This window comes from Passer montanus, unplaced genomic scaffold (genome assembly GCF_014805655.1).
Source record: "Passer montanus isolate IOZ18808 unplaced genomic scaffold, ASM1480565v1 scaffold429, whole genome shotgun sequence".
In the NCBI taxonomy this organism is placed as follows: Eukaryota; Metazoa; Chordata; class Aves; order Passeriformes; family Passeridae; genus Passer; species Passer montanus.
The window spans coordinates 16,537-29,489 of record NW_024369141.1 but is presented as its reverse complement, the minus strand read 5'-3'; the positions used below and the strand labels follow the sequence as shown (position 1 = coordinate 29,489).

The following is a 12,953-nucleotide window of genomic DNA, read 5'->3' as shown; positions in this document are numbered from 1 at the left end:
AACTCCCCAAAAATCCCAAAATCTTCCCCAAAATTCCCAAATTTATTCCTCAAATTCCCCAAAATCCCCTCCAGACCCTCAAATATCCCAAAACATCCCCCCAAAACCCCCCCAAATTCCCATTTTACCCCCTCAAATCACCCTATAACCACCCCAAATCCACCCCAAACCTCCCAAATTTCCCCAAATTTTGCCCAAAATTCCCCAAAATTCCCAAATTTTCCCAGATTCCCGGCTGACCTGCGCGGAGCAGGATGACCTGGTCGTCCAAGGGGAGCCCCGAGAAGTGGGGGACCCTCTTGGCCCACTCCGCCAGGGTGAAGAGCTGCTTGTCGGCCGCCTTCAAATCACCCTATAACCACCCCAAATCCACCCCAAACCTCCCAAATTTCCCCAAATTTTGCCCAAAATTCCCCAAAATTCCCAAATTTCCCGGCTGACCTGCACGGAGCAGGATGACCTGGTCGTCCAAGGGGAGCCCCGAGAAGTGGGGGACCCTCTTGGCCCACTCCACCAGGGTGAAGAGCTGCTTGTCGGCCGCCTGGCAGATGTTGGTCACCGGGTCATTGGGCTGAATTTGGGGCGATTTCGGGGCAAATTGAGACCCCCCCCGGCAGGCCCAGAGCCCCCCACCCCGCCTGGGGATCCCGAGGGGGGAAATGCCGGAAAAAACCCCGTGGGAATCGGAGAAAAAATGGGGAAAAACGGCCCGAAAATGGGAAAATCGGCTCCAAAAATGGGAAAAATCGGCTCAAAAATGAGGGAATTGGGGGAGAAATCCCAAATTTTGGGGTAAATTGAGAGCACCCTGCTATTCCCAGAATTCCCAACCCCGCCTGGGGATCCCGAGGGGGGAAATTCCGGAAAAAACCCCGCGGGAATCGGAGAAAAAATGGGGAAAAGGCCCAAAAATGGGGAAAATCCGCCCTAAAATCGGCTCAAAAATGGGGAAATTATAGGGAAAATCCCAAATTTTGGGGTAAATTGAGAGCACCCTGCTATTCCCAGAATTCCCAACCTCGCCTGGGGATCCCGAGGGGGAAAATTCCGGAAAAAACCCCGCGGGAATCGGAGAAAAAATGGGGAAAATCTGCCCAAAAATGGCAAAAATCCACCCAAAAATGGGAAGAAATGGCCCAAAAACGGCCCAAAAATCAGCCAAAAAATGGGGAAACATGGGGGGAAAATCCCAAATTTTGGGGTAAATTGAGATCCCCCTGACATTCCCAGAATTCCCAACCCAGCCTGGGGATCCTGAGGGGGAAAATTCCGGAAAAAACCCCGCGGGAATCGGAGAAAAAACGGGGAAAACGGCCCAAAAATGGGAATATCCGCCCTAAAATTGGCTCAAAAATGGGGAAATTATAGGGAAAATCCCAAATTTTGGGGTAAATTGAGACCCCCCTGACATTCCCAGAATTCCCAACCCAGCCTGGAGATCCCAAGGGGGGAAATGCCGGAAAAAACCCGTTGGGGATCGGAGAAAAAATGGGGAAAACGGCCCAAAAATGGGGAAAATCCACCCGAAAATCGGCCCAAAAATGGGAAAAATCGGCTCAAAAATGGGCAAACTGGGGGAAAATCCCAAATTTTGGGGTAAATTGAGAGCACCCTGCTGTTCCCAGAATTCCCAACCCAGACTGGGGATCCCGAGGGGGGAAATTCCGGAAAAAACCCCGCGGGGATCGGAGAAAAAATGGGGAAAAACGGCCCAAAAATGGGGAAAATTGGACAAAAAAAGTGGAAATTGGACAAAAAATAGGGAAATTGGGGGGAAAATCCCAAATTTTGGGGCAAATTGAGACCCCCCCTGGCATTCCCAGAATTCCCAACCCAGCCTGGAGATCCCGAGGGGGGAAATTCCGGAAAAAACCCCGCGGGGATCGGAGAAAAAACAGGGAAGAACGGCCCAAAAATGGGAAAGTCGGCTCCAAAAATGGGAAAAATTCAACCCCGCCTGGAGATCCTGAGGGGGGAAATTCCGGAAAAAACCCGGCGGGGATCGGAGAAAAAATGGGGGAAAACGGCCCAAAAATGGCAAAAATCCACCCAAAAAATGGGGAAATTGGTGGGAAAATCCCAAATTTTGGGAATTCCTGGAAGGTTTTGGAGAATTTCCAAAATTTTGGATCTCTGGAGCTGTGAATTCCCAAAAATCCACCCCAAATTCTCCCAAAATTGCCAAAAATCCACCCCAAAAAGGCTGAAATTGGGGCAATTTGGGGGAAATCAGGGAATTCCGAAAAATCCCAAAAATCCAAAAAATCCACCCAAAAATTCCCAAAAATCCACCCCAAATTCCCCCAAAATTCTCAAAAATCCACCCTCAAATAACTGAAATTGGGAGAATTTGGAGAAATCCCAAAATTCAGGATTTTGGGGGAATTTTCAGGGATTTAGGGAAAAGTTTTTGGGAATTTTTGGGAAAAACTTCAGGGATTTTTGGAAGAATTTTGAGGGAAAATTGGAGGGAAAAATTTTAAAGGAATTCCAGGAAAGTTTTCAAGGATTTTGAGGGAATTTTCAAATATTTTGGGCAAAATTTCCAAGGATTTTTTCCAGAATTTTGAACGATTTTTGGGGGAATTTTCAAGGACTTTGGAGAAAATTTTTGAGGAATTTCTTTCCAGAATATTGAGAGATTTTAGGGAAATTTTCAAGGATTTTTTCCAGAATTTTGAAGAATTTTGGGTGAATTTTAAGGGATTTTGGGGAATTTTTCAAAGATTTTTCCAGAAGTTTTGAGGATTTTAATGGAATTTTTGAGGATTTTTGAAAGGTTTTGGGGAAAATTTTTAAGGATTTTGGAAGAATTTTTTGAGGTTTTTTGCCTGAATTTTTAAGGATTTTGGAAGAAATTTTTGAGGTTTTTTGCCTGAATTTTTAAGGATTTTGGAAGAAATTTTTGAAGATTTTTGCCAGAGTTTTCAAGAATTTTGGGGAAAATTTTTGAAGATTTTTGCCAGACTTTTTGAGGATTTGGGGGAAAATTTTTTGGAGGATTTTGGGGGAAATTTTTGAAGATTTTTGCCAGAATTTTCAAGGATTTTGGGGGAATTTTTGAGGCCTTTTCCGGGAATTTCCAGGGATTCTGGGGAACATTTTGGAGGATTTTTGCCAGAATTTTTCACAGTTCTTTGGGGAAATTTTTGAGGATTTTTAAAGCAATTCCAAGGAATTTTGGGGAAAAATTTCAAGGATTTTGGAGGAAGTTTTTGAGGTTCCTTTCCAGAATTTTGAAATATTTGGGGGAAATTTTTGAGGATTTTTGCCGGAATTTTTTTGAGGATTTTGGAGGAAATTTTTGAGGTTTCTTTCCAGAATTTTGAAATATTTTGGGGAATTTTTTAAGGATTTTGGCAGAAATTTTTGAAGATTTTTGCCAGAATTTTTGAGGCTTATGCCAGAATTTTCAAGTATTTTGGGGAAATTTTAAGGATTTTGGAAGAAATTTTTGAAGATTTTTGCCAGAATTTTTGAGGCTTATGCCAGAATTTTCAAGTATTTTGGGGAAATTTTAAGGATTTTGGAAGAAATTCTTGAAGATTTTTGCCAGAATTTTCAAGGGTTTGGGGGGAAATATTTGAGGATTTTTGCCAGAATTTTTCACAGTTCTTTGGGGAAATTTTTGAGGATTTTTAAAGCAATTCCAAGGAATTTTGGGGAAAACATTTCAAGGATTTTGGAGGAAATTCTTGAAGATTTTTGCCAGAACTTTCAAGGATTTAGAGGAAATTTTCAAGGATTTTGGGAGAAAATTTTGAGGCTTTTTGCCAGAATTTTCAAGAATTTTGGGGAAAAATTTCAAGGATTTTGCAGGAAATTTTTGAGGTTTCTTTCCAGAATTTTGAAATATTTTGGGGAAATTTTTAAGCATTTTGGAGGAAATTTTTGAAGATCTTTGCCAGAAGTTTTGAGGATTTTGGGGGAGATTTTCAAGGATTTTTGCCTGAATTTTTAAGGATTTTGGGGGAAATTTTTGACGATTTTGGGGGAAAATTTCAAGGATTTTTGCCAGAATTTTGGAGAAAATTTTTAAGGCTTTTGGAAGAAGTTTTTGAGGCTTTTTGCCTGAATTTTCAAGGATTTGGGGGAAATTTTTTGAGGCTTTTGGAGGAAATCTTTGAGGATTTTTAATGGAATTCCAAGGAATTTTGGGGAAAAAATTTCAAGGATTTTGGGGGGAATTTTTAAGGATTTTTGCCCGAATTTCCCAATATTTTGGTGGAATTTTCGCCGATTTCGCCGGGGATTTTGGGGGATTTTGGGCTATCTGAATTCTCCTTTGATCCTGGGGTTGGTGCCCTCTCCCAGATTGCCCAAAATTGGTGAAAATTGCCCCAAAATTGGGGTGGGACTCACGGAGGCTCCGCCGGGGCCGGCGCCGTCGTCGCTCTTGGGCTCCACGGCCAGCTCGGCTTCCAGAAGCTTCTCCACTGGCATCTCCTCGTTGGGGGCCACCCCGAAATCGCCGTCCCCCTCCTTGTCCTTGCCCCGCTGCCGCTCCTCCTGCACCGCTGGGGCAGAAAACGAGAAAAAACAGGGAAAAACGGTGAAAAAACGGCGAAAAACAGTGAAAAACGGTGAAAAAACGGGGAAAAAATGGCAAAAAACGGTGGAAAAACGGGGGGAAAATGGCAAAAAAAAGAGGAAAAAATGGGGAAATGGGATGGGAGCGATGGGAAGAAGAGGGAACATGGGAAAAAGGGAAAAAAAGGGAAAAGAAATTGTGAAAAAATGGTAAAAATGGTGAAAAAAAGGTGGAAAACAGCAAAAAACGGGGGGAAAAAGGGGTATAATGGGGGAAAATGGGGAAAATGGGATGGGAGTGATGGGAACAACAGGGAAAGTGGGAAAATTGGGAAAAAACGGGGAAAAAACAGGAAAAAAATATGAAAAAATGGGAAAAAATGGGGAAAAATGGGGAAAAAAGTGGAAATTTGGGATGGGAGCCCCCCCCAGTTTGGGGCCACCCCGAAATCGCCGTCCCCCTCCTTGTCCTTGCCCCGCTGCCGCTCCTCCTGCACCGCTGGGGGAGAAAACGGGGAAAAAACGGGGAAAAATGGTGAAAAAACGGCGAAAAACGGTGGAAAAACGGGGGGAAATGGCAAAAAAAGATGAAAAAATGGGGAAATGGGGTGGGAGTGATGGGAAGAATAGAGAAAATGGGAAAATTGGGAAAAAACAGGGAAAAAATGGGGAAAAATGGGGAAAAAATGGGAAATTTGGGATGGGAGCCCCCCCCAGTTTGGGGCCACCCCGAAATCGCCGTCCCCCTCCTTGTCCTTGCCCCGCTGCCGCTCCTCCTGCACCGCTGGGGCAGAAAACGGGGAAAAAACGGGAAAAACGGTCAAAAACGGGGAAAAAATCGGAAAAAACAGCGAAAAACGGCGAAAAACGGTGGAAAAATGGGAAAAAATGAGGAAAAAATGGGGAAAAATTGTGAAAAAATGGCAAAAAAATGGAGAAAAAGAACGGGAAAATGGCAAAAAACAGCAAAAAATGGGGGAAAAACGGTGGAAAAATGGCAAAAAATGAGGAAAAAATGGGGAAATGGGATGGGAGTGATGGGAAGAAGAGGGAAAATGGGGAAATGGGGAAAAAGGTGATAAAATGGGGAAAAACAGTGAAAAAATGGCAAAAAATGGGACAAAAATGGTGGAAAAATGGCAAAAAAAATGGAAAAAAAAGGTTACAAAATGGTGAGGGAAAATGGGGAAATGGGGAAAAAGGTGATAAAATGGGGAAAAACAGTGAAAAAATGGCAAAAAATGGGACAAAAATGGTGGAAAAATGGCAAAAAAATGGAAAAAAAAGGTTAAAAAATGGTGGGAAAATGGCAAAAAATGAGGAAAAAATGGGGAAATGGGATGGGAGTGAAGGGAACAACAGGGAGAATGGGAAAATGGCGAAAAACAGGGAAAAAATGGGAAAAAATGGAGAAAAATGGTAGAAAAATGGTGAAAACCAGTGGGAAAATGGCAAAAAAATGGAAAAAATGGGGGAAAAATGGTGGAAAATGGCAAAAAATGAGGAAAAAATGGGGAAATGGGATGGGAGTGATGGGAAGAACTGGGAAAATGGGAAAATGGGAAAAAATGAAAATAAAAGGGTGAAAAAAGGGAAAAAATGGAGAAAAAAGGTGAAAAATGGAGGAAAATGGGGAAAAATGGGGATAATGGCATGGGAACAGTGGGAAAAGCCAAATTTGGGATGGGAACAACAGGAAAAGTGGGAAAAATGGAAAAATAGGAAAAAAATGGTGAAAAAAGGTGGAAAATTTTTAAAAAATGTACAAAAATGGGGAAAAAATGGGGAAAAACCAGGGAATAAAGCAGGAAAATAACAGAGAAAAATGGGATGGGAGCTGCGGGGAAACCCAAAATCCAGGATGGAAATCCCAAATCTGGAACCCCCAAAATCCCTTTTTTACCCCCAAAACCCAGCTCAGCCCCTCCCAGTTTGTCCCAATCCCCAAATCCCCATTTCCACCCATTTCACCTCCAAAATCTCCATTTTTTGCCTATTTTTTCCCATTTTTTGCCCTTTTTCCCCATTTTTTCACCCAAACCGCTCTCCCAGTCCTTCTCAGTTTCCCCCAGTCCCTCCCAGTACCCCAACCCCCATTTCCCACCCATTTCACCCCAAAAACCTCCATTTTTTGTCATTTTTCCCCATTTTTTTTGCCGATTTTTCCCATTTTTTTACCGATTTCCCCCCCGTTTTTTGCCCAATTCCCCCCGTTCTCTCCCCAAACCCCCCTCCCAGTTTACCCCAGTCCCTCCCAGTATCCAAACCCCCATTTCACCTCCAAAATCTCAACTTTTTGTCGTTTTTTGCAGATTTTCCCCGTTTTTTGCCGTTTTTCCCTGTTTTTTGCCGATTTTTCCCATTTTTTTACTGATTTCCCCCCCGTTTTTTGCCCAACTGCCCCCGTTCTCTCCCCAAACCCCGCTCCCAGTTCCTCCCAGTCTCCCAAACCCCATTTCCCCTCCAAAACCTCCATTTTCTATAATTTTTTGCCGATTTTCCCCATTTCTTTACTGATTTTCCCCAATTTTTGCCGATTTTTCCCATTTTTTTACCGATTCCCCCCCCGTTTTTTGCCCAATTCCCCCCGTTTTCTCCCCAAACCCCCTCCCAGTTTTCCCCAGTCCCTCCCAGTATCCCAAACCCCCATTTCCCACCCATTTCACCTCCATTTTTTTGTCGTTTTTCCCCGTTTTTTTGCCGTTTTCCCCCGTTTTTTTACCGATTTCCCCCCCGTTTTTTGCCCAATTCCCCCCGTTTTCTCCCCAAACCCCCTCCCCGTTTTCCCCAGTCCCTCCCAGTATCCCAAACCCCCATTTCCCACCCATTTCACCTCCATTTTTTTGTCGTTTTTCCCCGTTTTTTTGCCGTTTTCCCCCGTTTTTTTACCGATTTCCCCCCCGTTTTTTGCCCAATCCGCCCCATTCTCTCCCCAAACCCCGCTCCCAGTCCCTCCCAGTATCCCCAACCTCCATTTCCCACCCGTTTCACCTCCAAAACCTCCATTTTTTGTCGTTTTCCCCCGTTTTTTTGCCGTTTTCCCCCGTTTTTTTGCCGTTTTTTCCCGGTTTTTTACCGATTTCCCCCCCGTTTTTTGCCCAATCCGCCCCATTCTCTCCCCAAACCCCGCTCCCAGTACCGCCAAGTATCACCCACCTCCATTTCCCACCCCTTTCACCTCCAAAACCTCCATTTTCTGTCGTTTTTTGCCGATTTTCTCCAGTTTTTTGCCCTTTTTTCCCATTTTTTTGCCGATTTTCCCCGTTTTTTTGCCCAATTTCCCCCGTTTTTTGCCCAATCCGCCCCATTCTCTCCCCAAACCCCGCTCCCAGTACCGCCAAGTATCACCCACCTCCATTTCCCACCCCTTTCACCTCCAAAACCTCCATTTTCTGTCGTTTTTTGCCGATTTTCTCCGGTTTTTTGCCCTTTTTTCCCATTTTTTTGCCGATTTTCCCCGTTTTTTTGCCCAATCCCCCCCGTTTTTTGCCCAATCCACCCCGTTTTCTCCCCAAACCCCCCTCCCAGTTTCCCCCAATCCCTCCCAGTCTCCCAAACCCCATTTCACCTCCAAAACCTTCATTTTCTGTCGTTTTTTGCAGATTTTCTCCGGTTTTTTGCCGTTTTCCCCCATTTTTTTGCCGTTTTTCCCCGTTTTTTTGCCGATTTTCCCCCCGTTTTTTGCCCAATCCGCCCCGTTCTCTCCCCAAACCCCTGTGGCTCCCCGCTGGCCTCACCCTCCCGCTTCATGCCCGTGGCCAGGCACTTCTGGTAGCGGCAGTACTGGCAGCGGTTGCGCTGCCGCTTGTCCACCACGCACTCGCGGTTGTCGCGGCACGTGTACGTCAGGTCCTTGCGGATCGTGCGCTTGAAGAAGCCCTTGCAGCCCTCGCAGCTCGACATGCCGTAGTGCTTGCCTGCAAAAAGGAAATTTTGGGGAATTTGGGACAAAATCCAAAAAAATCGGGGCCAAAATCGGCACAGAAATGGCGAAAATCGGCACAAAATTGAACAAAATCCGCCCAAAATGGCCCCAGAATTGACCCCAAGGCCCCTGCAGAAGCCCTTGCAGCCCTCGCAGCTCGACATGCCGTAGTGCTTGCCTGCAAAAAGGAAATTTTGGGGAATTTGGGACAAAATCCAAAAAAATCGGGGCCAAAATCGGCACAGAAACGGCGAAAATCGGCCCAGAAACGGCGAAAATCGGCGCGAAATTGAACAAAATCCGCCCAAAATGGCCCCAGAATTGACCCCAAGTGCCCTGAAGAAGCCCTTGCAGCCCTCGCAGCTCGACATGCCGTAGTGCTTGCCTGCAAAAAGGAAATTTTTAGGGAGTTTGGGACAAAATCCAAAAAAATCGGGGCCAAAATCGGCACAGAAACGGCGAAAATCGGCCCAGAAACGGCGAAAATCGGCGCGAAATTGAACAAAATCCGCCCAAAATGGCCCCAGAATTGACCCCAAGGCCCCTGCAGAAGCCCTTGCAGCCCTCGCAGCTCGACACGACATAGTGCTTGCCTGCAAAAAGGAAATTTTGGGGAATTTGGGACAAAATCCAAAAAAATCGGGGCCAAAATCGGCACAGAAACGGCGAAAATCGGCCCAGAAACGGCGAAAATCGGCGCGAAATTGAACAAAATCCGCCCAAAATGGCCCCAGACTTGACGCCAAGGCCCCTGAAGAAGCCCTTGCAGCCCTCGCAGCTCGACATGCCGTAGTGCTTGCCTGCAAAAAGGAAATTTTGGGGAATTTGGGAGAAAATCAAAAAAAATCAGGGCGAAAATCGGCCCAGAAACGGCGAAAATCGCAGAAAAAATGGCGAAAATCGGCCCAAAATTGAAGAAAATCCACCCAAAACTGACCCACAATCGACCCAAAATCCACCTGGCTGAACCCTCACAGGTGGAAACCCCAGAATGCTTTCCTGGAATTGGGAATTCTGATGGAATTCAGGTGAAATCCCAAAAAAATTTGGACAAAAATCAGAAAAATTGGCGCAAAATGGAGCAAAATCCACTGAAATTGACCCAAAACGGCCCCAGAATTGACCCCAAGGCCCCTGAAGAAGCCCCTGCAGCCCTCGCAGCTCAATACGCCCTAGAGTGTTTGCCTGGAATTGGGAATTTTGGGGAATTTGAGACGAAATCCAAAAAAATCGGGGCGAAAATCAGCCCAGAAATGGTGAAGATCAGCGCAAAAATGGCGAAAATCGGCCAAGAATGGACAGAAATCCACCCAAAATTCACCCAGAATTGACCCAAAATCCACCTGGCTGAACCCTCACAGGTGGAAACCCCGGAATGTTCTCCTGGAATTGGGAATTCCAAAAAGATTGGGACAAAATCCCAAAAAAATCAGGGCGAAAATCGGCCCAGAAATGGCAAAAATTGGGGCAAAATCAATAAAAATTGGCCCAAAATTGAACAAAATTCACCCAGAATCGACCCAAATTCCACCTGGCTGAACCCTCACAGGTGGAAACCACAGAATGTTCTCCTGGAATTGGGAATTCCAGGGAATTTGGGTGGAATCCCAAAAAATCGCTGCAAAAATGCGAAAAATCGGCATAAAAATTAAAAAATTGGCCCAAAACGCAGCAAAATCCACCCAAAATCGACCTGGAATTGACCCAAAATCCACCTGGGAAAAGCTCTCACAGCTGGAAAACCTGGAATGTTTTCCTGGAATTGGGAATTCCCACAGAATTCCAGAAAAATTCCAATAAGACCCCAGAAAATCAGAGTGAAAATCAGCCCAGGCTTGAACAAAATCCACCCAAAATTCCCCATTTTCCCCCCAAATTCCTCTTTTCCCCCTGTTTTTCACCCAAATCCCATTTTCCTCCCACTTTTTTCCCAAATTTTCATTTTTACCCCCAAATTCCCCTTTTTTCACCATTTTTTCTGCCCAAGACTCCCAGTTTTTTGCTCAAATTCCCATTTTCTGCCCATTTTTTGCCCAAAATCGCCGTTTTTTGCCCCAAATCCCGCTCACCCGAGCGCCTGTCCCCCCAGATGCTGCACAGCCACATTTTTGCCCCCAAATCCCCATTTTCCCCCCACTTTTTCCCTCCAAATTCCCATTTCTCCCCCCAAATTCCATTTTTTTACCATTTTTTGCCCAAAACCCCTGTTTTTTGCCCCAAATATCACTCACCACAGCTCCTGTCCCTGCAGATGCTGCACAGCCACCTTTTTTTGCCCCCCAAATTCCCATTTTTCCCCCTTTTTTCCCCATTTTTCCCCCCAAAATCCCATTTTTTTCCCCATTTTCTCCCAAATTCCCGTTTTTTGCCCAAAATCCTGTTTTTTTGCCCCAAATCTCCCCCACCCAAGCTCCTGTCCCCACAGATGCCACACAAACGCTTCCTCTGCCCCCCAAATTCCCATTTTTTCCTCTTTTTTCCCCATTTTTTCACCCAAATTCCCATTTTTTCCCTCCGAATTCCCATTTTTTGCCCAAAATCCCATTTTTTTGCCCCAGATTTTGCTCACCCGAGCTCCTGTCCCCGCAGATGCTGCACAGCCATCTCCTTTGCCCCCCAAATCCCTTTTTTCCCCTATTTTTCCCAATTTTTTCCCCAAAAATCCCATTTTTTACCCTTTTTCCCCCCAAATTCCAGTTTTTTACCTTTTTTTTCCCAAAATCCCCATTTTTTGACCCAAATCTTGCTCACCCCAGCTCCTGTCCCCGCAGATGCTGCACAGCCGTCTCCTTTGCCCCCCAAATCCCTTTTTTCCCCTATTTTTCCCAATTTTTTCCCCAAAAATCCCATTTTTTACTCTTTTTCCCCAAAAATTCCAGTTTTTTACCATTTTTTTGCCCAAAATCCCCATTTTTTGACCCAAATCTTGCTCACCCCAGCTCCTGTCCCCGCAGATGGCGCACAGCCACTTTTTTTGCTCCCCAAATCCCCATTTTTCCCTCTTTTTCCCCCCATTTTTTCCTCAAATTCCCATTTTTCCCCCCAAATCCCCATTTTCCCTCTAAATTCCCATTTTTTGCCCAAAACCCCGTTTTTCCCCCCAAAAGTGTCTCTCACCCGAGCTGCTGTCCCCGCAGATGGCGCAGAGGCACTTTCTTTTCTCCCAAAATCCCCTTTTTTCCCCATTTCTTCCCCAAAAATCCCTTTTTTCCCCCCATTTTCCACCCGAATTCCCTTTTTTTGCCCAAAATCCCGGTTTTTCGCCCCAAAAGTGTCTCTCAGCCGAGCTCCTGTCCCCGCAGATGGCGCACAGCCACTTCCTTTGTCCCCAAATTCCCATTTTTCCCTCTTTTTTCCCATTTTCCACAAAAATCCCATTTTTTCCCCATTTTCCCCCGAATTCCTCTTTTTTGCCCAAAATCCTGGTTTTTCCCCCCAAACCCTGCTCACCCGAGCTCCTGTCCCCACAGATGGCGCAGAGGCGCTTTCTTTTCCCCCAAAATCCCCATTTTCCCCCATTTTCTCCCCAAAAGTCCCTTCTTTTTCCCCATTTTTCCCCCCAAATTCCCATTTTTTTCCCCATTTTTTGCCCAAAATCCCCGTTTTTCGCCCCAAACCCTGCTCACCCGAGCTCCTGTCCCCAGAGATGGCGCAGAGGCGCTTCCTTTGCCCCCCAAATACCCATTTTCCCTCCAACATTCCCATTTTTCCCCAAAAAATCCCTTTTTCCCCCCCAAATTCCAGTTTTTTACCATTTTTTGCCCAAAATCCCTGGTTTTTGCCCCAAATCTCACTCACCCGAGCTCCTGTCCCCACAGATGGCACAGAGGCGCTTTCTTTGCCCCCAAATCCCCATTTCCCCCCCAAAATTCCCATTTTTTCCCCAAAAATCCCTTTTTTTCCTCCCGAATTGCCATTTTTTGCCCAAAATCCCGGTTTTTCGCCCCAAACCCCGCTCACCCAAGCTCCTGTCCCCACAGATGGCACAGAGGCACTTCCTTTACCCCCAAATCCCCATTCTTCCCTCTTTTTTCCCCATTTTTTCCCCAAAAATGCCCTTTTTTTCCCCCATTTTTCCCCCGAATTCCCATTTTTTGCCCAAAATCCCGGTTTTTCGCCCCAAATCTCACTCACCCGAGCTCCTGTCCCCACAGATGGCACAGAGGCGCTTTCTTTGCCCCCAAATCCCCATTTCCCCCCCAAAATTCCCATTTTTTCCCCAAAAATCCCTTTTTTTCCTCCCGAATTGCCATTTTTTGCCCAAAATCCCGGTTTTTCGCCCCAAACTCCACTCACCCGAGCTCCTGTCCCCGCAGATGGCACAGAGGCGCTTCCTTTACCCCCAAATCCCCATTCTGCCCTCTTTTTCCCCATTTTTTCCCCAAAAATGCCCTTTTTTTCCCCCATTTTTCCCCCGAATTCCCATTTTTTGCCCAAAATCCCGGTTTTTCGCCCCAAATCTCACTCACCCGAGCTCCTGTCCCCGCAGATGGCGCAG

At 45.7% G+C, this 12,953-nt stretch overlaps 1 protein-coding gene across 1 annotated transcript in view; it reads right to left on the bottom strand.

Annotated features, from left to right (window-relative positions):
• Positions 1 to 240: 240 nt before the first annotated feature.
• Positions 241 to 12,953, bottom strand: part of LOC120507333 (retinoic acid receptor RXR-beta-like) — a gene marked incomplete at its 3' end in the record, with an annotated part of 17,448 nt that continues 4,735 nt past the window's right edge. The window contains exons 3-6 of the mRNA XM_039719801.1: positions 8,268 to 8,447; positions 4,363 to 4,517; positions 434 to 541; positions 241 to 352 (exon numbers count right to left, since the gene is read on the bottom strand). Coding sequence (XP_039575735.1) covers positions 241 to 352; positions 434 to 541; positions 4,363 to 4,517; positions 8,268 to 8,447 — 555 coding nt within the window. The remainder of the gene's footprint in view (positions 353 to 433; positions 542 to 4,362; positions 4,518 to 8,267; positions 8,448 to 12,953) is intronic.